At 32.0% G+C, this 27,875-nt stretch overlaps 4 protein-coding genes and 1 pseudogene across 4 annotated transcripts; 1 reads left to right on the top strand and 4 right to left on the bottom strand.

The window, feature by feature from the left end:
* Window positions 1–1,362: 1,362 nt before the first annotated feature.
* On the top strand, window positions 1,363–4,230 carry LOC107957249 (remorin). Its single transcript, XM_016892722.2, has 5 exons — window positions 1,363–1,701; window positions 3,147–3,197; window positions 3,316–3,403; window positions 3,645–3,726; window positions 3,873–4,230. Exons 1-5 carry the CDS (start codon window positions 1,545–1,547, stop codon window positions 4,065–4,067), a joined length of 573 nt encoding a protein of 190 aa, XP_016748211.1. The 5' UTR covers window positions 1,363–1,544; the 3' UTR covers window positions 4,068–4,230.
* Window positions 4,231–4,851: 621 nt separating this feature from the next.
* LOC107957248 (DEAD-box ATP-dependent RNA helicase 8) lies at window positions 4,852–10,685 on the bottom strand. The gene is made up of 10 exons (XM_016892721.2): window positions 9,884–10,685; window positions 9,396–9,456; window positions 8,093–8,327; window positions 7,320–7,558; window positions 6,410–6,661; window positions 6,149–6,329; window positions 5,697–5,785; window positions 5,535–5,608; window positions 5,318–5,440; window positions 4,852–5,196 (listed from the first exon to the last, which is right to left on the bottom strand). The coding sequence occupies exons 1-9, from the start codon at window positions 10,162–10,164 to the stop codon at window positions 5,362–5,364; spliced, it is 1,491 nt and encodes a 496-aa protein (XP_016748210.1). The 5' UTR covers window positions 10,165–10,685; the 3' UTR covers window positions 4,852–5,196; window positions 5,318–5,361.
* A 7,855-nt stretch (window positions 10,686–18,540) lies between these two features.
* On the bottom strand, window positions 18,541–19,905 carry LOC107961181 (LIM domain-containing protein PLIM2c). Its single transcript, XM_016897393.2, has 5 exons — window positions 19,616–19,905; window positions 19,428–19,527; window positions 19,298–19,323; window positions 19,134–19,223; window positions 18,541–19,058 (listed from the first exon to the last, which is right to left on the bottom strand). Exons 1-5 carry the CDS (start codon window positions 19,748–19,750, stop codon window positions 18,780–18,782), a joined length of 630 nt encoding a protein of 209 aa, XP_016752882.2. The 5' UTR covers window positions 19,751–19,905; the 3' UTR covers window positions 18,541–18,779.
* A 2,373-nt stretch (window positions 19,906–22,278) lies between these two features.
* Window positions 22,279–25,523, bottom strand: LOC107957251 (putative threonine aspartase). Its single transcript, XM_041080929.1, has 10 exons — window positions 25,155–25,523; window positions 24,929–25,049; window positions 24,762–24,846; window positions 24,545–24,626; window positions 24,321–24,420; window positions 23,771–23,937; window positions 23,516–23,679; window positions 22,943–23,066; window positions 22,751–22,855; window positions 22,279–22,540 (listed from the first exon to the last, which is right to left on the bottom strand). The coding sequence occupies exons 1-10, from the start codon at window positions 25,356–25,358 to the stop codon at window positions 22,460–22,462; spliced, it is 1,233 nt and encodes a 410-aa protein (XP_040936863.1). The 5' UTR covers window positions 25,359–25,523; the 3' UTR covers window positions 22,279–22,459.
* A 149-nt stretch (window positions 25,524–25,672) lies between these two features.
* LOC107957252 ((+)-neomenthol dehydrogenase-like) lies at window positions 25,673–27,484 on the bottom strand (annotated as a pseudogene).
* Between the last annotated feature and the right edge of the window lie 391 nt (window positions 27,485–27,875).

The raw sequence follows: 27,875 nt of genomic DNA, 5'->3' as shown, positions 1-27,875 counted from the left end.
TATTTTTAAATTTATTTTTATATAAAAATAATAATATAAAAAATTGTAATACAGACGGGTCGAGCCAAGCTTAGACAAAATTTTAGGCCCATTTATTCGGGTTAGACTTGAGCCTAGAAAATAGACCTAAAATTCTGTTGAACCTGGTCCAGTCCATGATTGCCTCTAGACTAAAGGTGTTCATTGGCCAGGTCGGGTCCAACCAAAAGTTTAGACCCGTTTGTTAAGCCCAGCTCGAAAAATAGTATAGAATTTTGCCTAAGCCCGGTCTGGATAAAAATGCTAAAACTCGGCCTACTTGTATTAATTTTTTATATAATTTTTTAAAATATATATAATACATCAAAAATACTAAAAATATTAAAATAAATGTCTCCCAACAAATTTAAAGTAAATTAATATATATAACACTAATGCTTCTAAAATAGTAACAAAATTAACAATAAAACAAGAGTTATATAATATTCAAACAATAACAACAAAATAATTACAACATAATAGTGAAATAGTAACAAAATATTGAAAAAAACAAGAAAATAGCAACAAAACAATAAAAACAACAAAGCGACGTTTTTTTTTTTACATATTTGGGCCAGGCTCAAGTTAAAAAAATCTTACTCAAGGCTCGACCTATTTTCTAAATATATCTTATTTTTCTGCTCAAGCCCATTTTTCAAGCGTAAATATGAATTTACCGGCAGGCAGTCTAATGGGCTCTGATTAAGAAGAGATGTGAAATATGGTTTGTAGTAGTAGGAAATTTGAGAATTTAGAAAAGCCTGTTAGCAAGAAGGTGCCTTACATATAACAAGGCCATTGGATCACAATCCGGATATATTAGGCTGACGGACCAGGCCCATCCTTGTATTAAATTGAAGCATCCCCCCCCCGACCCATGCTGTATTTTCATTTCATATTAAATTATGTTGATTAAAAAGCTTGCAATGTCTAAAGTCCATGACTTTAATTAAAAGTTTAGTAGTTTATAATCAAAAGGCAATTCGGCCACTCAAATCACCAACAGCGCAGCACAGCGGTGTACCAAATCATTCACACAAATAACTGAAATGCAATCCCTAATTGTATGCTTAGCTTAGTTGGCCACCAGCCTAGACCTACCCTCATCTTATTTGTCATTTCCCATTTCCTTTGCTTTTTCCCCAGTTTTTACTTTCACATCAATTAGTCAAAGCAATCAAGTGGTGCAATAATCATATGTTTTAACTACTGTACGTCGTCGTTTCGTACTAGCCGATATACGTCACACACATTTTAACCGTTTTACCTGTCGGCATGAAAGAGTCCGCATCCTACTCTCAATCGTCTAGTTTAAAAGATGGGAACCGTTGGATCAAACGATAATAAAATAATATCCAAAATCAACAGTGTTTACGCGTGAACTTAGCGTAGGATATCAAAATCCAGAGTGGATTTATTATGAGTGTCTGGCTATATAATTTGATTTCAGCAAAACCTTGAGTATCAGTTAATTCCTAACGAAATTATCGAGTATTTTTTCACAAACCCATAAAATTATCTAAGTTATGGCGGAGGAAGTGAAGAAGCAGGCTGAAGCTGAAACGACGGCGGCTCCACCGCCGGCAGTGGAGGTCCCAAAAGCTGAATCTGAGGAAAAAACTGTATCTCCACCGCCAGCAGAGGAGAAACCTGAAGAGTCCAAAGCTCTTGTTGTAGTTGAGAGTAAGCTTGGCTGTTACCTCATTTCGCGCTTGTTTTACATATATAGTCTCAACTTTCAACATTTAAATCATGAAAATTTATATGCTTTAAGCATTTACTGGAAATTAACACTAGTCTGAGAATAAATTTTTTCGATTAATCATTTTGTTCAGATTTTTTTCCTCACTCCAGATGGATTTATCTCTCTCTTTTTTGTTCTTCGGTGAAGTAACTTGTCATTTATGGTTTGCTGAAATTCTCTCTCAAATTTGTATAAGAAAATATTGATAAGTTTCATATAATCAAAACTTCGATTTCGAGTTTCCATCCTTTTTTTCAGTTAAAATTCATATAAAGCTAGTTTCTAGAATCTCTTAAATCAACTGATCTAAGGAAAACAGAGCTCAAGACAATTAGTATAAAACTTTACCTTTAATTGCTGTTTTAGTGCTATGTTCTTTTAGAATACGATCAAATTTAACACAAAAGTGGGAAAATAAATAAAAAGAACAGTTAAATTTCCATTTCAAGATTTCTCTGTGCGAGTTTTCTATGTCTTTCTTTTGTTTACCCTTTATTAAATGAACACTGAACACTTACTTGATCGCTTTGTTGGACTGAGTAGAGTTTCAACTCCGAACCCTATTGAGAAAGACTAAACTTTTTGAATGAAATAATTGAACTCTCTTTAAAAACGACCATATGTCTATGCTGATGTATTTTAATTTCTTTTTCGTATCTGAAAATATATGTTAAACACGAAAAATTACAGGAAAATAAAGAGTTAAACTGTACTGGTTTTCCGTGGGACCTTTTTCCTTTCTGAGCCATACCATTCCTATACTTTTCTCTGTTTATCAAATTTGAAACATAGCTTTACTCTGATGTGATGATACGTTTTATATTGTGAAGAATATATTATCCGATTTGACACTGAAGATTCTACAAGAATATGGTTAGGTTGGAAAGTTGCTATTGGTGATTTCTTTTTTTTTTTTTTGAAGGTCCTATTGTCGATTAGCTTAACACTATTTGTAGATATTGCCCATCAATTATTGTCGTGGGCATCTAATAATATGATTATGGACCCCTTTTTTTTCATTATTTTTAGGTGAAAGATTAAAGTTGCTTTGACAACAGGACTTGTACTGTTGCTATATCTTGTCTTATTAACTAGCTTTTAAGATTGAAAAAGAAGCTTCAATTATGGTATATCTTTTTTTATGAAGAATTAGTGTCATATTCTTCTGTATTGATAGAAATTCCAGGTAATCCTCAATTCGGTGCTAGCTTTTGAGCAAGTCTTACTACACCTGAATCTTATCAATGTACTTAAAGAATCCATTTGCGTAATTTTATTTGTTTATGTAGTATCTTTAATATTTTACATGGGCTAATGACGTTTGTCATCATTGTCATTGCTCAAAATTATTCTGGTGGTTTTAACATTATTTTCATTTTGACAGAGGCTCCAGAGCCTGAACCAAAGAAAATCTCAGGTGGATCACATGATAGAGGTAAGTATGAAATGATACTATCGCTTTATTATCATTAGATACTACTTGGTGATTTGATGAATGTATTTAAGATCCATGAAAGGAGGAGGTTTAAGATCTACTGCTTCTATTTTTTCAGATATTGCCCTTGCAGAGGTTGAAAAGGCAAAAAGGTTGTCATTCATCAAGGCATGGGAAGAAAGTGAAAAGACCAAAGCAGAGAATAAGTAAGGCCAAAAACCCTCTGCCATCTTTTCACAAAAGACTGAAGCTTATGAAATAGTTGTGTTCTCCACTCGTTGTAGCTATATACAAAATTTTCTTTATAGTTTACAATTTCCATGATCTTCTATGAGGAGATTTATTGCTAAGTATTCTATCACTATGAAAGTTATCTTTATGGTTCTCATCACCATCTACGAGGATTTTAACTGTTAAATAATCTATTGACTTAAAATCGATGAGCAGGTCCCAGAAAAAGCTCTCTGCTATTGTAGCATGGGAAAACAGCAAGAAAGCATCTCTGGAAGCAAAACTGAAAAAAATTGAGGTAACTGGCTCTCTATTGCCTTTTTTTTTTTTTTTGTGTGTGTGTGTGTGTGCATCCATGCTTTGCATTTTATGATTTAAATCAATTTTACTTAGGGGATCTGTTATCAATTGGTTTTAATTCTAACGAGCTGCAAATATTGGTAGGAACAATTGGAAAAGAAGAAAGCAGAATATGCAGAGAAAATGAAAAACAAGGTAGCTTTGCTTCACAAGGAAGCAGAAGAAAAGAGGGCAATGGTTGAAGCCAAACAAGGAGAAGAGGTTCTCAAGGCGGAGGAAATGGCTGCAAAATACCGTGCAACCGGACAAACTCCAAAAAAGGTCCTTGGGTGTTTCTGAAGTTCAAAAGCTTGGGGTCTGAGGTTGAAGCAAATGTGAATTTTGACTGGTGTTGTTTGAAGCTTCCCGTTTTTCATCTGTATATCTCTTGGTTTCTATGTTTGTTTTGTGTGTAAACAGTAACATCACAAATATTTAATCTACCATCGTATTTGTTGATTGATATAGTTTTCGTTTTGGTTCTTTTAGACACAAGTTGGGAGGTTTTCCATCTGGACTTATTAAATTGACTAAAGCATATAAACCTTTCACTTTGCTTTAAGATGTATCGTTTATCTGTTAAGGAGAAGAAAGAAAGGCTGATTCCATTCATGCCCGTGCTTGGATTCTCTCAAGGAAAGAAATACACTGTTGGCTTTCGGCGGTGGGGAGGAGCTTTCAGTTCATCAACATGCAAAATTATTGAATGCTTCGTTCTCTGTTTCCCTCTTAGCTTATTTGGAAATGCTTTTTCTTGAAGAAAAGTGGAATAAAAGATAAGTGCTGTAATTCGGTAGATCACGTTCCTAATATTATTCAACTTGGGCTAATCATTGAAGCATACAATTAATTTCCAATCCAACCAAGACCAGGGTTTGGATGTGCCATTTGCAAGTTTCCTGGCGTTACATTGATGATACCTGAATTTTACAACCCAAATCCAGCCAAACTTTGATCAGCAATGGCAGGGACGGATCTCAAAGTCTGAATATTGGTTCTTCTGCACACTCCAAATGAATTACAAGAGTAGCAACTAGCAATGTCTTAAACAAATTTAAAATGGATGGCAAGCATACACAAGTCATTTCTTTTTAAATGTCAGATGCCTTTATTTATTCATATGACAAAAGATGAGCCAGCATAATCAAAAAATAAATTTCTTGCACAAAGCTACAACCCTTGAAACAGTTCCATCATGATCCGACTAGCATAAGAGTAGGAAGTACCAAACCATATGTTAACAAAATCAAAAGCACAACTTTCTATATTCTCTCCTACTATCCTGTCAACGTTTCAGGACTACTGAATTTTGAGAAATTACTAGTAGCATTGAGGCTTACACGTGCATACAGCACCAACACCACCAAACTTTTTTGAACGCACACCCATTTGCCAGGGCAAACACCTTGATAGATCAGCTCCATTGACCCTAATAAACATGCAAACCATTGTACATCATCAATATTTGTAGCATGTAAATCGCGAGTACAAACATCAAAGAAATTACTCCATGCATGTAATCTAAGACTGGAGACAAGGATGGTTGCTACCGTTGTTCACCACCATAGGCAAAGCAGGAAATATCCTGCATATATCATCGGCAGTAAATTGCCTGATCGATGTGTGGAGGAATTTGCTTAATTTCAGTCCCAAGTTCTTGTTCAATCCTATACCTGTTACAAAAGACCAGGTAAATTTTCAATGAATCAGGAGAAACTCAACGCATATATTACTATAGCTTCAGAAAGGTTAACCGTCATGATTTACAAGTTAAAGCGGTCCTCATAAGTGATCAAATTCACAGCCAATCCAAGATGACCAAACCTTCCTGATCGACCAACCTGCTCATTAAAAAAAATTCCATGAGGATTACAAAATAAATGGTACAAATGTTGCAATTTGCAAGAGAAAATATCTTAACCAACATACTCTATGAAGGTATGTTTCTGAGTTCTTGGGGAAGTCGAAGTTAATAACAACATTCACAGCTTGGATATCTATACCCCTTGTAAAAAGATCTGCAGAATATATAAATGCATCATTAGGAGATTATTGTTTACATGATGACTATCATAGAATGCTTATGAAGAATAATAAAACCTTTTTCTGCACATGCATCACAATTCAATTCTAACGAAACTAAAATGTGAAGTACATTGCTTGAAATAAATAATTAAAGCCAGCAGCCATGAGTTCAAATAAGTAGTTATTTTCTAGCAAAACAAAAGAAAAAGCAATAGAAGATGAAAAGAAAACAACAGCCTAATACAGAAAACACAGTAAAAGAAAGTACTTTGAACTATTAGCTATACAACACTGATTTACTTGTAAAGAATCAAACTGCAGATGAAGATTAGCTCATCTCCCATGGCATAACATACCAGTACAAACAAGGTTCCTGCATGCACCGTTGCGGAAATCATGAAATACTCTGTTACGATGGTCTTGGAGCATTTTCGCATGAATATAAAAGCAAGAATAGCCAAGTTCCGTAATTTTCTTGGCCAACAGCTCCACTCGATTGACCGAGTTGCAGAAAATGATTGATTGGTTTATTTGCAGCTGGAGATAAATAAATACCATCACTCATCCAAACAAAGGTAAAGAGAGAAAACTAAATAAAGTTTTTTATAACATCAAACCTTAGAGAAAAGGGTATTCAGGCAATGGACTTTCTGTCTTTCTTCCACAAAAGCATAATATTGTGTAATACCCTTCAGAGTAAGCTCATCCATTAGATTAATAATATAAGGTTTTTTTAGGTATTTGTCTTTGAAGTCCTTAACAGTAACAGGAAATGTGGCTGAAAACATCAAAATTTGACGATTTGCTGGAAGAAATCGTATCAACTGCTCTATAGAAGGTTGAAACTCTGGAGACAGAAGTTTATCTGCCTGAAAGAAACCAAAAAGGAGAACATGGTATTGTGCATGTACAATGTTAAAAAAAGTCGGGCATAAACAAGGTAAGGAAAATAATCAAATATTTTCTCCATCCAAAAACTGTATTGCTTCCTTTTTACAGAAACTTATAATGCATCATTGACTCACACTTGAGATCTAGCTCCAACCAAGCAATTATATAAAGATAAGAAATTGAAAAAAAAAAATCAGTGGTAAATGAGGAAAGAAGATCTCAATCTTTACAGACAACAGATATCGGGACTCATGGACCTAATGAAGAGAGTAAGCACAAAGAGAATGCAGCTAGCTACAGCCTCAACTTACAGTAAGTACTTGTAATTACGTTTAAAATCTTTAAGCAGAAAATTGAACAAATGATGCAGCCAAAATAGTTTCAAGAATCTGTAAGAACAAAATGAAGAGAATTCATATTGTCTCTGCCAATTCAATTGCCACAAATATTTCCAAGCTGTAAACATGAGGCGACCAAAACCTATCCTCATCCCACCCAATCAAAAAGGCATAAACCCATAAAACACCGTTTGCCAAGATTCCCAGATAACTTCATCAAATTCTCTCATGTTAAACTTGAAAGGCAAAAAGAAAATCAAACTGAAAGAAAAATACAGAGAAACTACCAAATTATTACCTCGTCCATAATAAGCATTGAACAATCTTTCAAAATGCAAACACCCTTTTTAGCAAGGTCAAGAATTCTGCCAGGAGTTCCAACCAGCAAATGAACTGGCTGATACAGTCGCATGATATCATCCTTGAGACTCGTACCTCCAGTTGTGACCATGACTTGAATTTGTAAATGCTTCCCGAGCTCCTTGCACACTTGTGATGTCTGAAGAGCCAGTTCTCGTGTTGGAACAAGTATGACAACTGCGAAAAAAAAAATGCATCATGAGTAAAAAGAAGTAATTGAACAGATATTGAAAAATAAAAAATCCAAGAGTGGCAATGATAACTTTCTTGTGCCAAAAGTAACACAACAGAGAGGGAACTGATAGGTATTTCATTTTAAGCCAAAAAAGTTTCAAATGAAGAACTTCATTTGTGCAAGTTTCAGTAAGAAGAATCAAAATTTATGCCTGGACTGACGCAAAAAGTTGCACCTATTTGCGAGAAGTCTTGATGCACTCATTTCACAAACTGGTACAGAAGTTTGACCCTCACTCGACTATGCCGATACATATAAATGCCCATTATTCAGATTTCAGTTAATAGTAAATGCAGCAAACAGCTCTCATGCATCTTCGCCAATATCTGATTGACAAGCAAATCAAGCAACTAGAAGAAGAATGAAGAATAGAAATGAGAGAGCTATGAAGTACCAATTGCCAATTAACTGGACCTATAACTGATACACAGGTAAACAAAAAAATTGAAAAAAGAAGAAGTAGATAGTGATCTAACCTTGAATAACATTGTTATCTTGGTCAATTTTTTCCAAGGCAGGAATACAAAATGCTGCTGTCTTCCCAGTGCCATTTTTGGCTCTAGCAAGAATATCACTTCCGGTTAAAGCAATAGGAATACTCTCTTCCTGAATAGGAGATGGTCTTTCAAAACCCTTCTCATATATTCCCATAAGAAGTTCACGTTTCAGAAAATAGTCCTCAAATTCATTTCCTTTGGTAGCTGTCACATCCTGGCAGCAATTCAATGGCAGATCGGTGCATAAAAATGCAATTAAACTTTTTCAAATATCTCAAAGTACAAAGAACTACCCTCATGTCTTGTAATGAGATATATGTCACAAAAATAAAATGATATGCTACCAAGGATGAAATAATACAAGCCTAAAATTTCACTACCAGGTCAACATCAAAACCCTAGGTTATACGTGTCCCAAGTTAAAAACTTTATAAAGTGCATTTATAGTTTATATCATAGGATAATAGGAATTAAAGAAGAATAATCACTTGCAACACCAGAATAACATAAGACAGCAATCTGTCCTATACCATTCTAAAGAGCTGGGAAGAATTTTTTAGGTTAAATTTTGCAATTCTCCCTATACTTTGCAGAAGTTGTGAATTTAATCCTTGTACTTTAATTTGATCAATTTTAGTCCCTATACTTTTCAAATTGGTCAAGTTTAGCCCCTGTATTTTTCGACATCTGAAATTTTAGCCCTGACACAAACAGTGACAGTTAATCTATTTGGTTAAATTCAATTACTAGTTCTGTACCATGGTACAATTGTAGATTTGGCCATATTCTCCAATTGGATCATTCTAAGTCCCTAAATTTTTCGAATTTTGAAATTTCATTTTTGATGCAAATGACCGTCATTAATCCATTAACAGGATTTTTGGTGAGTAATATGTGGAAATAACAAGCTGCCCCATGACATTACATATATGATAATATGTTTAATGCATAAAATTTTGGAAATAGCATAACTTAATTTAATGAATATAACAGTTACAGTTCGGTGAGGACTGCAATTTTAAATTTTGAAAAGCACAAGGACTAAAAAATGACCAAATTAAAGTACAGGGATTAAATCAACTTTCATAAAGTACAAGGACTAATAACTGAATTTAACCAATTTTTTTATTTTATTTTATGAAGGTATGAAATGATGATTATCATGGTAAAACATATAAAATCTTTCAAGCAATTTTTAAAATGACAGATCTCTTACGTGCAATCTCCTTAGCAAAGAAATGGTAAATTCAACACCAGAACCAAATATCATTTACAAAAATACCTCTGTTTTGTAGCGTGTATCAGGTGGCGGAACGTTCAACCTTGCCTTCCAATCTTGCGAACTAAAAGAGGAGGTAAGGAAAGAGGTAAATAAGACTGAAACCATAGACAATAAAGCAAACAGAAAATTCAATTTGATAAAATCACCTAAATATTAAGTTTCACTCTATAGCATATACAAGAGAGAACACAACTCATAGATAAAACTTTAACAGTTAAAAAGCAAAGTAAAGGGTAACCAAAAAAGCAATAAATAAATTAAAATTGCCCATCCCTCATCAAGTCCTTTCTCTGTACAATCGAGTTCCTCCTAACAAATGGAAATTTCGCGACCAAATCAAACCCTAAATTGACTACTTAAGGTGATTAGAATACTCGAAACCTGTTAAATCGTCTTCCATAGAGAGATAATGCAACAAAATACAATGGAAAAGGAGATTCGTCGTAAATACAAATAACAATAAAAAAGGAGAAGAAATCGAAAGGGACCTAGAGTCGACGGCTTCAGATTGTACGGTCTTCTCGACCTCATCGACCACACTGGAGTCATTGCCGCCGGGCAACTGGTCTCGTCTGAGCCACAGCTGTTGCTGATGCTGTTGTTGTTGCTGGTGTTGTTGTTGTTGTTGTTGAAAGTGCTGGTGATTCTGCAACAAATTCCTCTGCACGTAGTGCTGTTGCGAAGGCCTCGACTGAAAGCTAGGGTTCGCGTTCACTCCGCCCCCTCGGCCAACACCGATTCCCGGTGGATACCTCCCTCTACTATTCATATCACAACCCTAAACTCCGAAAAACCAGATTCGAAACCCTAGAAAACCGAAATCTGTACACAACTACAAAAAAAAAGCAAGCTAGGGTTTCTTACAAAGGGGTAACGCCGTAAATAGTGGCAAAACCTAGGGTCGTCCTAACAAAAAGAAAGAAGCTAGTCTCTGGTAGCTCAAGGGGAAAAAAGAAGAAGGTTAGATCATAAATTTGAGAGAAAACCGAGGGTGCTATTACACAGATCTGGGTTTTTTTTTCAAAAAAATGAACGATTCCTGGACAAGAAATCAAATGATTTTTTTTTTGTTCAATGAGAAGAAATCAAAAGATTTGCGTTTTGGGAGCGCAAAGGTTTTTATAAATGGCTTGTTTTTGGTGGCAAAGAAAAAAGATGTTAGATGTTAGAATGAAAACAGAACGGGTTGGTTCACAGTCGTTCCTGAGCCGAGCCTGCGACGAAAATCAATGAAAATAAAATTAGGGCATCCAGATGGATAATTCATTTTTGTCCTTTTCTAGATTTTGATGTATGAACCCGCTTGGTTTTTATATTTACATATATTGCCCATAGCAACTAACCCACTTCTTTTTTTCTAATTAACTTTGTAAGAGAATCTTAATTTTTTTTATTAAGATATGAAACAGATTTTTTTTATATTTTATTTTTAATAAATAAAACTAATTTTTTCTAATAAAATAATTAAATTTTAATCTAAAATCTCTGAAAAAAACTATTATAAATTAGTATTATTTAATTTTAATTTTATCAATATTTATTTGAATAAAATAAAAAATGCGATTAATTCTTTTTATTTATGTTTTAGAAGAGATAAAGACAATCTAACGAGGCTTGCAAGTATTCCCCCACCAAAGTGGGACACAAAAGGACTTAAATTAAATAGGCTTAACTTACTATTTAGTTATCAAAGAATATCTATTTTTTCACTTTGGTATTTGAATTTTTCTTTGTCTCAAGCTGGTATCTAAAGTATCAATTTATTCTATTTTCGGCCCATTTTGTAAAGTATGTTGAAAAAATTTCTAGCCAATTTTGACCAACGAAAAAGTGTTACGTGGTAATTAAGTTTATTTAAAATAAAAATACTAAATTTAAAATAAAAAATTAAATATTAAATATTAAAAAACACTTTTGATTTTGATCGATCATTAACCAACTATTGATCGGTGTTGATCGATCGTTGATCAAATTGACTGACGGTGTTGACCGTTTACATGGCGCTATTAAAACACGCCATTTGTCCTTTTTATTTTTTACTAATATATATTATATTGATTCAAAAAATAAAAAAATCATGTATAATATTTAAAAATATTTTTTTATAAAATTCTAAAATATATAATTTTAAATTTTAAAAAGTCAAAATAAAATATTATAAAATTTAAAAAATTTAGAAATTTAAATATCTTCTTAGAATTTTAGAATTTTATAAAAAGATTTATCTTTAATTTTTTACATTTTGATATTCATTGTAATAATATTATTAATTTCAACTAATTTCTTTTCAATTTATTATATTTTTGTGAATTTTATTTTTATAATTTTTTAATTTATATGTTTTCCTCTATATTTTTTAAAAAAATTTATACTTTTAATGTGTATAAACATTTAATAAAAATAAATTATTTGTAACCATAAAGTTGGGAGTTCGATTTCACCTAACAAAATAAATCACATTTCATAACTAGCCATTTACCTCTATGGAGAGCATCCATGATGACGGGATTAATCACTATTACTTGCAATGGACACCCCAATTTTGACTAAAAAAAGAAAATATTTATTTTTTTACATAAAAAAATTATATGGCGCTTTGTAATTGGCTATAATTTTTTTGTAACGTATGTCAGAAAGTAGGTTAAAAAATATAACAAAGGTATATTTTAAATACAAAATTAAAATTTTAATTGTACTCTACGTACTAAATTGAAATAAAAAAATGAAAAAACAAATATATTTTAATGATGAAATCATAAATTAAGCGAATTAAGTAACATAAATCAATAATCCATATAGATTTTATATAAATAAATAAGAATACTTAGGAGGGAAGGTGCTTGGTGAGTCAGGAGTGAGTGGGTCAGGGCAACGTTGGCGAGCTCAATTCAAAGCATAAAGCAGCATTATCTATTCTTTTGGGAAATTATTAATTCATTATTTATCAAAACCTAAGGGAGTTTCCAGTAATTATAACATTTATGATTGAAGGCCTTTTGCTGGAATGGTAGTTGTCATTGTAGGCCCATTGAATATCATATTGTTATCCCCTTTTTATATATTCTACAAACTTTTTCTCCTTTATTTTGCTTTGGATATATATATCAACATGTAGAAATTTGAAATGGTCAATTCTCATGTAACCATTATATCAATTGTAACACCTCTAACCTTTATCCATCACCGAAATAGGATTATAGAGCATTATCGGATTTTATGGACTAATTACAAATATTTCATTACCTTTTGTAAGTTGTAACAGCCCAATTTTCAGTGATGTCGAAAACAGTGATTCGAGACCACCAAAACTGACAAGTGAGCTCGTATATGTTATTTTTAGTGTTTAAGAGCTAAATGTGATTTTAGGAAAATTTTGGAATTAGTGAATTGTGTTTTAGAAAATTTTATTAGGTTAAGTGGTTTCAAAAATGAGGTATCGAGACCTCGATTTCATAAACCGAGCCATAAATATTTTTATAAATATTTAAGGAGTGTCATTGAGTTAGTATTAAAGTTTCATTAGAAAATTTTAACGTTTTGATAGTTAATTAATTAAAAAGGACTAAATTGAAAAAGATGCAAAATTAGCTAATTAAAGTAATAGTGATTAAATAGCTTAAGTGGTGAATAATGAGGACCAAAAAGGAAATTAGACACTTATTAAAAGGCTGAAACTGCCTGTGGAGGAAAAAAAACTTGAAATTTGATGATTTAGGGACAAAACGGTCATTTAGGAAATTAAAGTAAAAATAAAAACAATGACTAAATTGAAATCTAGACATTTCTTCATCAATCCTTAACCAAAAACACCATGGGAGAGTCTTTAAAGCTGGTTTTTCATAGCTTTACTCCATGTGAGTTCAATTCTTGTTTATTTCTAGTAAATTTTATGTTTTTGAGACTTTTACAATTTAGTCCAACTATCTATTTCATTAGTTTTTGATTTTATGGGTCGTTTTGAAAGTTACAATTGATGAGTGCTGGATTTTTATGATGAATTAACATGGAATTGAAGCTTTAATTTTGTTGTATGATGATTTTATCAAGTAATTTCAATAAAATTTGATTTTAGGACCAAATTGTGAAAGAGATTAAATCTTAAGATATTTGATTCCATGTTAATTCATCATAAACATCCAGCACTTATCAATGGTAACTTTCAAAACCACCCATAAAATCAAAAACTAATGAAACAGATAGTTGGACTAAATTGTAAAAGTTCAAAAACATAAAATTTACAAGAAATAAACAAGAATTGAACACACATGGAGTAAAGCTATGAAAAACCAGCTTTAAAGACTCTCCTATGGTGTTTTTGGCTGAAGATTGATGAAGAAATGGCTAAATTTCAATTTAGTCATTGTTTTTATTTTTACATTAATTTCTCAAATGATCATTTTGCCCCCAAATCATCCAATTTCAAGATTTAAAAAATATTTACGACTTGATTTATGAAATCGAGGTCTTGATACCTCATTTTCGGAACCACTTAACCTAATAAATTTTTCTAAAGCAAAATTCACTAATTTATATTTTTTTCTAAAATTACATTTAACTCATAAATAATAAATAATAAAATTTTCAAACTCACTCGTCGGATTTAGTGATCTCGAATCACTGTTTCCGACACCACTGAAAATTGAGCTTTTGCATCAATTATGCCCCATTTTTTTATATTTTTGGAATCTAGATAAAATAATAAAATGGGGTAGATTTTTTAAAAGTTAGAGAAAAAATTTTAGGTCCCTTAAAAGTTGGTAAAAAAAAATTTGGACCCTTAAAAACTGGAAACCAAATATTTTGGACTTCTTTTAGCCTTAGGCAATGGGCAGCCGCACCTCCAGATGACTTCAGGGTTAGGCCTGACGTCAATTCCTTCGAATATAACGTTCAGTAAATGAATAAAATTAAAAATATATAAAAAAATCTATCATTTATAGTAATAAATAATAAAAAAATTTAATAAACTTTAATTATTATCAAAATACAACTTAACTTATCAAAGTTTTTTTTTTAAAAGATTTGATTTCCAAAAAAGATTACATCGAGAAAATCTTTGTTAATTCTATTCCATGTTGAAGGCTTTATTGAGTTGAACTCAAGGAGATAGAAATTTACATTTATTGTGACTTTGTAAGCTAGCGTATGTTTATTTAAAGAACCTTGTTATCTTTTTTATATACGAGAGTGAAAGCACTTATCATGTTTGTATAAAGAACTTATTTGAGTGCATACTTGTTGTATGCAAATTGTTCTTATTATTTATATCGCGACATAACTTTTAAGGGGAAAGTCTTAGAACTAGTTTATCATTGTAATAAAAAAGTGTTGAAAATCACTTCTTTTTTTTTAATTTAACAATGTTTACTATTGTTGTCAAAAAAAACTTTTCAAAAAATAAAATGTTTATTTTAGACATTATGTTATACAGTAAAAAAATATGTATTTAATTGATATTTAAATTTTTTAATATTAAAATATATAGAATATATAAACCTAAATTATAATAAAGGTATTAAAAATAATATAACAAGTTTATTAATATTAAATGATATTTAAATTTGTTAATATTATGAGAATAATTGAAACTCAATTTCTTGCTCTGTATCTTCAATTTTTGGAAATTTATAAAGTTCTTTGTTAAGTTCTGATCCATGAACCTACAAAATCCTTCAAATTGTATCTGATTCAACCCAGGTATTGTAGACATTTCCCCATTTTCATCCCCGAGCATTTTGAATTCCCATTTCTCAAAAAAATCTCATTCTTTTCTCATTCTTCATCGAATCGTATGAATTAATCAAATAATGATGGAATTGAATTTCTATTATGTTATGGAATATATAAACTAAAATTCGTTACTATCATGATATATACAATATATAAACTTAAATTATAATTGACTCAAATGTTATGTATCATTATTTTCACGTGTTATTATTACCACAAGGCCAATTTATTACTATTTTGATATTAACAAATATTCAATTTATATTATAGTACAAATATAATAAAATAATTTATGGTAACCCATTGTTAATATTGTGATATTTGAAATATAAATTTCAAATACTTTTTAAATAAAAAATTAAATTATTTGTAAAGTTTAATTTGAATATATAAATTATATTTATATTTCATATTATAGTACATAAATCATGCATTGTATATGAAAATTTATAGTGAATTACTTTCTAGGTAAAGCTCTCCTTTACATGCTTAAGAAGTTTCTGAATTGTATAACAAAACTTATGTGTCCATCTTTTACTCTTACAATGTTAGTAAAGTAGGTTGCAACTAGATATGCAACTCGAAGACGGTCAACAAACTCTCACTCAACTTCATGTGTATGTTTTTATGTAACTTCCATTACATACATTTAGGGCCAATTTAAAATTGATGTTGAAAAGTGATGTGAAAAAGTATAACAGAAAAGTGTTGTGAAGAAAATTTAATAGTGTTTACTATTACTGTTCATAAGTGTTTATGGAAAGATAAAATGTCTATTTTAGACACGATACTGTAAAACAGAAGGTTTAATGAGAGGATAAAAAAGATAATTTTATTGAAAATCAATTTTTGCAAAAGCCAAAAGCTTAATGACTTCTTAAATTGGTTTAAAATTCAAATTTAAAATCAAATTTTGGTTCGAAAAGATGTCTATTTACCAATTTTTTTAGTTTGAAACCATGATTTTGGTTGAAAAGTGTTTTTCAACCTCAATGGTAAACACACCCTTAGTATAGGATGATTTGTTGTCAATAATATTGTCGTTTAATGTATGGAAGGATCTCTTATTCTTTGTTTATTTTGGATTTATTGAATGATAGAATTTTTATTTATACATTTTATTTACGAATATTTTACAAAATTGATAAACATTTTATATTTAAAATTATTTAATCATTCATATGATATTTTTAAATATTTTTTGTATAAATATATTTAATATTTTTCAAAAATATTGATAAATCCAAAATAGTATAAGGAAACATACGGGTCCCTTGCACATATCAAATCTAGTAATTAAAAAAAAAACTGTGTTATCACTACCTTTATATGTATATATTTTGACCAAAGAGAGTTCCATTTAATTTCAAAATCATTACACAACGATGGTGGGCTTACATGAAGTAGAAAAAAGAAAGCATCAACAGAAGATCAAATTTCACTCATCAAGGCTCAATAGTTGTTGAGAGAACCAAATAAAGAAAATTCCTTTATCTTAGGATTAAGCCATGTCCTCTGTCAAAATTTGTAAAAGGCTTCATCTACTAATACTTATCTTTCGATGTGTTCGTAATGACATAACAAGATTATTTGATGTAACCCTAAAATTCAAGTATTGATTATATTGATAAAGGAGGCTTAGGACCAATTTCCTTTTGATCCTTACCATTATCAACAAATGAGATCTTTTTCCGACACTAATGAGTGGTTCAATGATGAATGATAAAAAGACTAACACTGCCTTGTCAAAACTAAAAGGAGTCTATGATAGTGGAAGAAACATACCAATCAGATGCGAAAGAAAAAACCTTTGATCTCAAAAGAGTGTCCCTCGCCGAAACTTCTAGTTGGAGCGAAAACAATGCAACTTCCTTCATGCCCACACACTCCAACAGCAGCTAGAGAACAACAAAAAAACCAAGTGGCATGGGATGGGAATGGCAAACCTTAGAATCATTAAAAAAAATGGGAGAAAAGAGAAACCCAAGAATGAGATAGAATTGACTGGCCAAATCATTGGAGAAGAATTGGATGAGTCAAATCTCTAAAGCAAAGCCAAGAAAATTCACGAAGAGCCACTAGATATGGTGGATGAACAAAGAAACATTAAGAGAATCATACTCTTTGAAAAGAGAGAACAAAGAACTAGATAACCGATAATGCAATTCTAATTCATAATTTTTGTAACTCTTCATCAATAACATCATATATAGGTATAATATTAGTGCTGTAGTCCAACTGAATTATTTAAAACGTAAATATCTTTAATTATTTATCGAATTGAATTTTTTTAAAATATATTAATCGAATCGAAATATTTCGGTTAATTCGATCTGTTAACAAAATTAACTGAAATTTATGTTTTTTTATCTTTTAATTAAAATTAGTATAAAACATATAAAAATACATTGTTAATGTTCATTTTCTTTCTTTTTTTAATAGTTTAAAAATTTTTAAATGGAGGTAAAAATAATAAATAAAACATTAGAAACACTACATAAATCTTGAAAGTTAACAATCAAATAAAAAGTTAACAATTATATATAATATATATTATTTATTACAGTTAATTGATTAATTCAGTTAATTAATTGATAACCAAAATTCTAAAAAATCATTAATCGAGTTCCAATCTAACTAAATTCGACCATAGGCCAATTAACCGAATTAAATTGGTTTGGTCGATTAATTCAATTTTAACCAAACTATGAACACCCCTCCCTTATATAATATGATATATCATTAGAATTTATTTAGATAAATCTTGGATTAGAAATTACATTTAAATTAGTTTGTATTTGTGAATAGATATTTGAAGTTTGTTGTAAATCTTTCATGTTTATTTGTGTAAGCTTAGAATAAATTTAAAAAAATTAATTTATTTTTAAAATAAAAAATTTAACTATTCAATACATATTTTAAAAAACAATATCCTAAATTAATATAATAAAAACACTAGATGAGTTCAAAATTTTACCAGTACCACAAGTAACAGTTTTATGACTAAACCCTATTGTTATTTTATTAGAATAATAATTATAGAAAAATTATGAAAATATATCTTAAAATATGTTTATGTAAGTGTATCCTTTCTCTCTAATATTATTTGTCTTTTATATAGCACCTCAGTGAAAGGGGAAAATATTTAAAATTATATATTTACAAAAAAGAATGTAAAAAAAAATTATAAATGGATGGTAGATTTTAAAAGGAAATTGTAGTTTAAAAAAACAAAAGAAAAAATGGCTTTTTTATATTTTATTTTTAAAAAAAATTATTTCATGATACAGAAATTTTATGGTAATATAGGCATTAAATATTTTAAACCATTCTTTTTTATTTATAATGGATGACATTCATTAAATACAACATAAAATTGAGGAACATAGGTTGGGGAAAAGAAAGTTGGAAAGAGTTATACAACGTCTATATGAAGCATGCAATTTGTATGAATTATCGAATACAAAATCAAATGTGAGCAATCAGACAAGAATTTAATGTTAATTTCGACATGATCTGCAAGCCAATCAAACTGGTACAATTGCAAAAGCTCTAAGAAGAGATCATATAAGGGAATTTTATGAAGAACCAGTCAGTGAATCATCCAATGGATCGATAATTGCTAAAGTTTATTGTTTTCAATATTCTTTAAAATTATGACTGTTCTTCATTGTCATCTTGATTAGCCGCTGCAGTTTCGAGGTCAGCTTGGTTTTCAGCAAAGTCCGTGGATGATGCAGTGGAGGTGTTCCTCCTATGTGTAGCAGCCTGGAGGACATGGTTGTAGTTCCCTTTCACCATGAAAAGTTGAGCGAAATGATGCTTGCAGTAGAGGATACCATTCAAAGCCGCATAGGATGAGTGTGTCAAAGGGCACCCTCCATGAGCGCATCTAAAGCATGTTTTATGAAAGCATTCCCCTTCCATTGTAATCTGTTTTAACCAGATCTTGAATTACTCACAAATTTAAAAAAGGTAATCAGTAAAGTTTAATAAATATTGCTCAACCTTTTCTAATGGGTACACTGTTTTCTCGCAAGCAGCACATTTATCTTGGGTTCCAGAGAATAAGGATGAGAGTTTGTTGGGAGTCCTCGACTGTGACATACCAAAGAAAGCTTAAGCATTTATATTTTCCCATTTTAACACTAGTAAAATTTAAGGGGACATACCGTGTCATTTTGCTTCTCGGTCTTCGCTGCAAAATTCATCACCAATTGTTAGCCTCATCCATGTAGGATAAAGATGAAAAGGGATATGAATAAATTTCATATATTCAAAAGAAATGCCTATAAATGTCACCTGTTTGAAAATTCTTGCTGAAATTGCCAGATTCCTTAAATAGTTGCTCAAAATGAGGCTTGCAATACAGGACTCCATCCATGGAGGAGTAGGTGTTCATCTATCAAGGTACAAATGAAAGATGTTGGATTTGTTAACAAGTCAAAAAATAAAAGCAAGTTTTGTAAGGAAAAAAGATTGAAGCATACCACAAGGTTTCCCTTGCAATGGCTGCATTTGAAACAAGTTTTATGGTAAGGAACTCCTTCAAGAGTCATCATATCAACCACATGGACAGTCTTATCACAAGCCTTGCATTTGTCCAAAGTTCCCGTGAATGCCATTTTCCCTTAAGCTTAAACTTGTTTGAACCTTAAAAAAGAATATGTTTTTGAACAAACAAAGGAACTATTGGACAAGAAAAAAGAAGCAACTTGCCCTTTTTCTGGGTTTTACGTCTGACAAATGAGAGCTGATAATAAAACAATTTCTTTGCTCTATCTTATAAAAAACTATTATATATCAACTTATAATGTACTTGACTTGGACACCCACGTGATTGGATCTCCTCAAACTTTGGAAGGTTAAATGTACTAAATTTGGATGCTATATCATTGGACAGGAGAGAAACAAGGTTTTTAGCTTTTGACCTCTTCAAATGAGAGCCACCCTAATTTTTATTTGGTTATTGGACTCAGTGGTGCTAATGTTACCAACAATTCATATTTCATTGGATTCTAAATTTTGAGGATTCGTACCATTCAAATGAAATGTAAATGCGTATTATAGTAGTCTCTTCTTGATTGATTAATAATAGCAATGAACCTAAAATTTATTTAATTTTATATTATGTATTCTCAGTTGAAAGAAATATGTTATAATATTTGTTATCATTAACTCAAGATTCGAATGTGTTCGAGTCGGATAGGCTGGTTTCCATCAAACTCACACATCGACCTCACAGATTGATCTTGCAAATCGAGTTTGTAGACTGAGTTTGCAAACCGAGCTCGAACATCAACCTTATAGATACCTATGTTCTCCTACAAAGTCACGCATGAGACTGCATAAACACATGTTAGAGGGTAAGATACGTGTTGATGTGCATAGAACCTACCCAATACGTCATGTTAATGAACAACTCCACATCATATAAATAGACAAACACCATCATATAAGAGAGATAAAGAAAAATACTCAACAAAATATTTAATTGATTTTTTTTTTAAATCCAACTAGCAATCTATTATCCATTAGCTAAGAATTTAAACTACATGAGCAATTAATTGCGGTTAGTGTTGTATATAAGAGAAAACTAGACATTTTCTTGAGCTTATTCAACTTTACGGGGAAAAAGAAGAACAAAAGGAGGAGGTGGAGGAAGTTAAACTTCGACTTGACCGATTAGTTAAAAGATACGGTGGAAATAGTGATTTCCTTTTATCTCTTATTCTAATTTTGTTTCTTTTGTTTTACTTCATTTTCTTTCCTTGCTTTAACTTTGGTTTTTGACAGGCAAGAGGACTACTTCTGTATTGGTGATATGAGGTAAGATTTTGATTGTTGAAAATCTCATTACACATGTTACTTGATGATTGATATATTGGTGCTTTTCTATTATGATTTTAACCTTGTTTTTGGTATAGTCGATTGTTAGGAATTATTACAAAGTGGGTTGTGGTTTTGTTGTTGTGTGATTGGGATTAGTGCAATACTGTTTGGATTGAGATTAGTGCAATATTGTATTGACTAGTAGTAAAAGTTTGATTAAGACTGAGTTATGAATTGTAATTTTGTATTTTATGAAATTTCTAAAGATAAGTGAGAATTTAAATTTGAAGATTGTGTGACTCGATTTGGTGTTTTTTAATCGAGTTGGTGTTTTTTAATGTCATTTGCACTTTTAAGATGTAATGTCAATTGTAACTCACTAAAAAAAAATTCGTGTATATCTAAAATGATTTTTAGCATCAATTTATTGAATTTCTTTAAGAGATTTAGTTTTTAATAAAGATTACTTCTAAAATATCTCTATTATTTTATTCAACATTGAAAACCTGTATAAATACAATTCGAAAATATTATTGACTCTAAAAATGCTTTTGACACCAAAAATGTTTTTCAAAAGCAAATCTTTAATGAGGGAATCTCATGTTATGTTTTGTTGTTCCAACCATAAACAATGGACCAATTATGACTATATGCAAGATGAGTGGATTTCTCTTTGTAGTGCGATTTTATGTAATGATACAGTATATGCGTTTGACTTGGTTGAAGGACTAAGCGAGACAGAGTTTGAGCCTGAACTTGGCTCGGAATGATATGATGTAGAACCATCATTACTTGCCTTAATTATCGAAGTGCATATGGTTGACTCTAGGGATTAGTTATTTTGTGTTCAAAGAAGACCAATAATAAACACTGAAATATTCTAGAAAAGAAAAAATAATTTTCAACTTGGTTCCCAATAGGAGCTTTATTGTTGGGTGACTAATCAACACCATTCATTACATTGGAAAAAGGCATAAACATTAGAGACAATGCATTTAATTTCACCGTCAATAATGATGATGAAAGCTTTGTATTGGTTGAGCTAACTATTGTTTTGGAGGAACCATTCAGATTGGGGAAGCATTTAGGGGTGAGATATTGCTGTGTATTGGTTGAGCTAACTATCGTTTTGGAGGAACCATATCGTTTTGGAGGAACCATTCAGATTGGGGAAGCATTTAGGGGTAAGATATTGCTGTGTTAAGATAATTATCATATGTTTTCTATCATAAAGGTTGCTTGTTTCTTTTGCTGTAATAAAAATAAATTTTATAGACTCTGGCTCAATAGTAATACCATGGAACTGGTGAGGTTAAGATCATATCGAATTGATCACTTTAACTTTTATTCATCGATAGTAACCATTAAATGGCAATCTCTAAGGGGGACAGGTTACTTTCTTTTATAGTACTACATAGAGTCCCAAAGAAGCTAAGTAAATTGGAGAGATTTGATTTGATATGATAATTTATCCTTGAAAAAACAGGTTAAACAAAAATCAGTCATGTAGAAACATCAACTCGAGCTTCAAAATGATCGATTCCACTTCTATTCTGCTGTTTACTTCTCCTAAGAATAGAAACCTGAATCAAGAAAAAAAAAACAAGCATAAACAACAGATGGAGAGTACATAAATCTTTTCATCTCTAATGGCTGTCAAAGCATTGCCAGAAATAAATCGAACTTCATAACCATACATTAATAATGCAGTATCTTAACCACACCTTATAATTTGCTACATCAATGAATATACCATCTACTCCAAAAACATGTTTTAATTGCAAGCATCATACCTTAGGCCTTTCCATGCCACTTCCAAAATATCCTATCCCAAAAGACAAAGATGAGTACGCAGCTGCAATTTCTATAGCTTTCAGTTTTGGAGGATTTCCTGGAACCTAAACCAATAAATTCACATATAAAAACTAATCCAATAAATGTAATTTTTTTTCGAAAGATATATTGTGGTTTAATCGAGATCTCACCCTGATAGGAGCATCCGCTTGCACGATTAAAATCCCAGCACTTTTATCAGTATCAGCTTGATTACTATCTTGAGCAACAGAGCGAAGAACTTTCATGCAAGCAGAGGCAGGACCTGCCTGTGAACTAAGCATGAAAATGACCTTATTAGTACCCCAAGTATTGCAAATTGCAATGAATCTAATGTATGTTTCAAAGGCAGCCAAAATTATTTACTTGTGTCCTTCATTTCTCTTTTTAGCTTACCTTAAATATTCTAAATGGGATCAAAGATGATAAATCTTCGAATTTAAGCAAATAATTTAAGATCGAACAAATTCAACTTCTATTATATGATTCATCACTTCTAGTTCTCACCAAGCATAGACCATTACCGATTTCAACATCCATGCTTGGAATCAAGTAGACAATTAATGTTTCAAAAGATTGTATCCTATTATACTACTTTTGTATTAATAGAAAGAGATACAAGCAGAGACAACCTAACTCAACAAGGTCCATTTAGGATAACTGAAACTTTCTTTATGTAAATGGAACAAATTCCCGTTAGGCATATAAATCTGAAAGAATCTTACAGTGAAGATGAGACACAGCACTCCCGAGCTGCAAATCCTTTCATTAGGTGTTCTCCAGCACCGCTAACACAACAACCAACTATGAAAGGAGCCCCAAAGGGTCCTTTTGAGGATGCCCAACAGCCTGCACCATACATTGCTGCTAATCCCACACGACCAGAGACCTGTCACAATTGTAGGAAAAAGTGTCTCATAAATTATATAGCCTCAGAGAGGAATGAACTAAGAAATACAGTTTCATCCAGTAATTATCACCTTCAGTGCAACACCACCGCTGGAGGCTCCTGATGCTATATTTCCTTCAGTGTCAACACAAATGACTCCCACAGTGTCCATGATATTGTCCTCTGCTGATGGGCTGAGCATACATGATTGACCACCACTGTTGTCCTCCAAAGTATCACAAGTTTGAGCATGCGAGCCTGACATACAGATGCATACTTTCGGTTAAAAATATTGTCCAAGCTTATTGATATGAAATATATCTCCAAAATTATGTTGGGGGGGGGGGGCAAATCTTAAATGAAAATGATCAAATATAAGTACATGCAGAAGAGACTCAAAGAAACATATACAGAGTCCTCACTGCTAAGAGAAAATCATGAATGCTGGTACAGAAGCCAAGATTGTTGAAACACTAAGCAATCAAATAACCCATTAAATAACACTAGTTTGAGATTTGTGAATTGATTTAATAAAATTTTTAAAATATATAAATGGGTGCAAAAACAAGAACAAAATGAATCAATTTTAATATCTGAATGCAATCAAATAACTTGTATTGATGCATTGTGCTGCGCATTACAAGAATTTCCTTCAGAAGAAATATCAATCTCAGCTTTGGCATCAAGAAGCATTGCTTTGTAGTGTTTCCATTGTGCTTTTGCCTTCGGTGTCACCAACCACTATTTTGAAATAGAAACAATAAAATTTTACTAATGATAAGAATGACCTACTAGAAATCTTACACTGAATAAGAACTATTTTGAAATGGAAAAATGAACAGAACACTGCAGAAGAACCCCAAACCTGATCAGCCTTAACCATAGATGCAGGTAAGGCAATACCATTAGATTTTGCCCATAGGCGTGCACCTTCACCAACCAAGAACCTTGGAAAATCATATACAAGGCCAGAGTTAGGGGGAAAAAATAGCAGCAACAATAAAAATAAAAACTTGACAAAGAGAAATGTTATAGTCATTCAAAAATAGCAAATAAAAGCAAGGAAAACAGTTGTTTATTACATGGGGGGTATTCGACCCAACAAAGAAGACCCTTTCGTTTGTTCCTTCACTAACAAAGCGGCAATCTGAATAGCATTTGGAACACCTGGTCTAAAACTTAACAAAATGGATACTAAGTAACTTCAAGAAAAATACAAAACTTGATCCAAGGGAATATAAAAATTTACCAGGCACAGCTCCAACAGCCCCAAAAGCTCCAGATTGACCATCCATAAGACTTGCATCACATTCAACATTACCATCTTCAGTTAAATTAGAGCCTCTGCCAGCATTTGTGATGGGATCATCCTTTTAACAAAAAAACATCTTTTTAATTCAAAGGATCCTACCCAACGACCAACATACAGTTATAAAAATGAAAACGAAAAAGAAAGAGAAAAATTGGGTTTCTACCTCCAGCACTTGAATAGCCGCTGCAACAGCATCAACAGATCCACCAGGACCTTTACGGAGAACGGAAGCAGCAGCCAGGCAAGCGCGTTTCATAGCCGACCTTAAAGCTTTTTCATTGGAAGGGGCGTGGTATCCGGCGCCGACATGGACGGCTACAAAAAACCCAGGCTTTTGGGGTTCCTCACCACCCATTGATGGCTCCATTAACTTGGGATTGAAAGAATGGGTATCGGTGTAAGGTTTACAGGGTAAATTGTATGAAGCGTAATTTGGGCAAAAGAGGGAAAGACCCAAGTCCAAAGTCTTGTTAGTTGTTAAGCAGGACCATGATAAATTGATAATCACTTTCGCCTTTTAAAAGAAGTTTTGAGGGTTCTACGAGAGGTTTTGGTCTCATTTTATTAATTGGCTTCTCCTTGTTGTTTTATTAGCTGATTGAAATCATTAAAATTAACCCTCTAACCATTATTAGTTTCTTTCACAATCATTCATATAAAACAAATATATGAGCCAGCATCGGCTTGGAAATTCTTCTTACTGAATATATCAAGTGCAACCTTGCTTTGCACCGCAAGAAGAAAATAGTATCGTGGGAAATTTGCATTGCCAGTGGAATTTAAATCATTGATTCTAAGATCACTCAACATTGAGAATTAATCTTATGACACACTCGTTGATAAAATCTTCGATCAAAAAGATGAGACTTCCTTCCTAAGGAAAAAATGACCTGAAGGGCCATCATTTGACAGCAGTGCTAGCCTTGCAACATTTTCAGCACCTTCAGCGGCAGTTAACACCCCAGTGTTGCAAGTTATATCAGTTTTCACAAAGCCTGGACCAATGGAATTGACAAGGAAACTTGGGTACTTGTTAGCTACAATCCTTGTGTAGGCATTCATTGCTGCTTTGGAGAGTGTATATGCTGAGAAATAAATAGGCCAACCTTGATCTTTTAGTGACCCCTCTTTAAAACTTTAAGAAACTGTTTTAGGACTTCATCCACTTGCTCTTCTGTAACACTTTCAGCATCACTCAACACTTCCTTGGCCCATTGACTGGGTATATTCTGAACAAACATGACGGATGATAGTTAAAACTGCTTGCATACCTTACAGAATTATTTACCTTATCAACTACTGCTTATGATACTATGGGTCCAAAAGAAAAGTGAGCTGTCGGCCACATGCTGATTTTCAACATGAAAATATTACCATAATTTTGTATAGGAGCTTGAGAGGATTTACTAGGAAAAAACAATTCATTTCATCTTTAAAGTAATTTGTACATCAGTTAGTTGAAAAACTAGAGTTATTTATCTGGAACCAGGATCCTGTAGTGTACCTTCAATAACCCCATAATGGAGGAAACATTGACAATCCTGGGGAATCAGATAAGTGAAGCAGGGGAACAAATGCTTCAACCATTCTTTTTGCACCATAGTAGTTGGTTTCTAAGCATTCTTGCGCCAACTCAAAAGTTTGAGTTGCAATCTCATACTCACTGGCTTGCTCTTCACTTGGCTGCATCATAAGAGACCACTAATGAATATGCTAATTCCAGATCAAAGTGACAATCAATTAATTATTATTAACATAAATGCAGAATACTTACAAAGTATCCAGCAAGTTCAGTAGCTTTGACAAAAGCTTGTTGATGTAGAATAGCTCCAAAAGTTCCAGCATTATTAACCTGCACGTGGTTCCAAACTAAACATCTTGGTAGAAAATATGAGAGAATACAAATTTCAAGAGTTTTTTTTTTTTTTCATATCTAAATGGAGAGCAGACATTTTGAAGAAATGGGTGGGCATTGATTTACCAAGAGATCAAGTTTTCCAAATTTAGATTTGACATAATCAACAAGGGAGGCAATGCTAGAAGGGACCGTCACATCAAGTTGATGGAAAACTAAATGATGAGACAAACCAGAATCTTTCAATTTTGCAAAAGCTTCAAGTCCCCTTTTCTCATCTCTAGAAGTCAAAACAACCATGATCACTTTTGAAGCGAGGTTCCTGCATAGTTCAAAACCGATTCCCTTGTTTGCTCCTGTTACAACTGCTACCCTAAGAGGTAGATTTTTTTTGATGGAGGTAAAAGATTATTAGGACAAAAAATACATATAGATAAAGAAAAAACCATGAAAGGGAAGGATACCTTTTGGCAGCAAGAAAGGTTGAGGCTTCTGCCATTCTTATTCGAAAACCAGAAATGTGAGAGCTTGATGGGTTAGTTTAGAATGAGTTTTGATATTAGGAAAAAATTAGGTAGATAGTTAACTGTCTTTCTTGTCCTTGAATGTTAAGTGCTTTGGCATTTGACTTGCAGGTTCAAGGTTGGAGCTGGTATTCCAAAGTAAAAACAATTATCTTAAAACCATAATTAATTTATCTACTTATGAGCTTAAAATTTTCATTTTCATCTCAACACTACATTGACATTAAAAAAGTTTGACTGTTAATATTTATTTTAATTTTATGTAGTATTATATTTTAATTATTTTTATTTATATTTGTGTCATATAAACTATATTCAACTCAACTAATCATTGGTGTAGCAATAAAAAATTGCATTTGCATTAGATTTCAAGTTGAAACTTGAACTCTCTTTCCCCTGTTCTGGATTTACCCTCGCATACTATGCAATAAATAGAAGATAAATGGGATTGAGTATTTCTCTTTGCATCTCCTTGAAAACAATTTCTTTTTCAGGCTAAATCATA

This window comes from Gossypium hirsutum, chromosome A11 (assembly GCF_007990345.1).
Source record: "Gossypium hirsutum isolate 1008001.06 chromosome A11, Gossypium_hirsutum_v2.1, whole genome shotgun sequence".
Lineage (NCBI taxonomy): Eukaryota > Viridiplantae > Streptophyta > Magnoliopsida > Malvales > Malvaceae > Gossypium > Gossypium hirsutum.
Note: the sequence above shows the minus strand (reverse complement) of the source record. Positions and strands in the feature narration are given on the sequence as shown.

Excerpts from the sequence above, each read along its gene's own strand:
- LOC107961181 (XM_016897393.2), bottom strand. The coding sequence starts at position 19,750 with ATGGCATTCACGGGAACTTTGGACAAATGCAAGGCTTGTGATAAGACT. Across the intron at positions 19,324-19,427 it reads CAGCAAGAATTTTCAAACAG|CGAAGACCGAGAAGCAAAAT; the intron begins GTGACATTTATA and ends TGAATTTTGCAG. Across the intron at positions 19,224-19,297 it reads CCGAGAAGCAAAATGACACG|TCGAGGACTCCCAACAAACT; the intron begins GTATGTCCCCTT and ends GGTATGTCACAG.
- LOC107957248 (XM_016892721.2), bottom strand. The coding sequence starts at position 10,164 with ATGAATAGTAGAGGGAGGTATCCACCGGGAATCGGTGTTGGCCGAGGG. Across the intron at positions 6,662-7,319 it reads CAATGCTTATTATGGACGAG|GCAGATAAACTTCTGTCTCC; the intron begins GTAATAATTTGG and ends GGTTTCTTTCAG. Across the intron at positions 5,609-5,696 it reads CAGAAACATACCTTCATAGA|GTTGGTCGATCAGGAAGGTT; the intron begins GTATGTTGGTTA and ends TTTAATGAGCAG.
- LOC107957251 (XM_041080929.1), bottom strand. The coding sequence starts at position 25,358 with ATGGAGCCATCAATGGGTGGTGAGGAACCCCAAAAGCCTGGGTTTTTT. Across the intron at positions 24,847-24,928 it reads GGCTGTTGGAGCTGTGCCTG|GTGTTCCAAATGCTATTCAG; the intron begins GTAAATTTTTAT and ends GTTTTAGACCAG. Across the intron at positions 23,938-24,320 it reads TTCTTCTGAAGGAAATTCTT|GCTCGCATGCTCAAACTTGT; the intron begins GTAATGCGCAGC and ends TCTGTATGTCAG.
- LOC107957249 (XM_016892722.2), top strand. The coding sequence starts at position 1,545 with ATGGCGGAGGAAGTGAAGAAGCAGGCTGAAGCTGAAACGACGGCGGCT. Across the intron at positions 1,702-3,146 it reads AGCTCTTGTTGTAGTTGAGA|AGGCTCCAGAGCCTGAACCA; the intron begins GTAAGCTTGGCT and ends TCATTTTGACAG. Across the intron at positions 3,727-3,872 it reads CAAAACTGAAAAAAATTGAG|GAACAATTGGAAAAGAAGAA; the intron begins GTAACTGGCTCT and ends AAATATTGGTAG.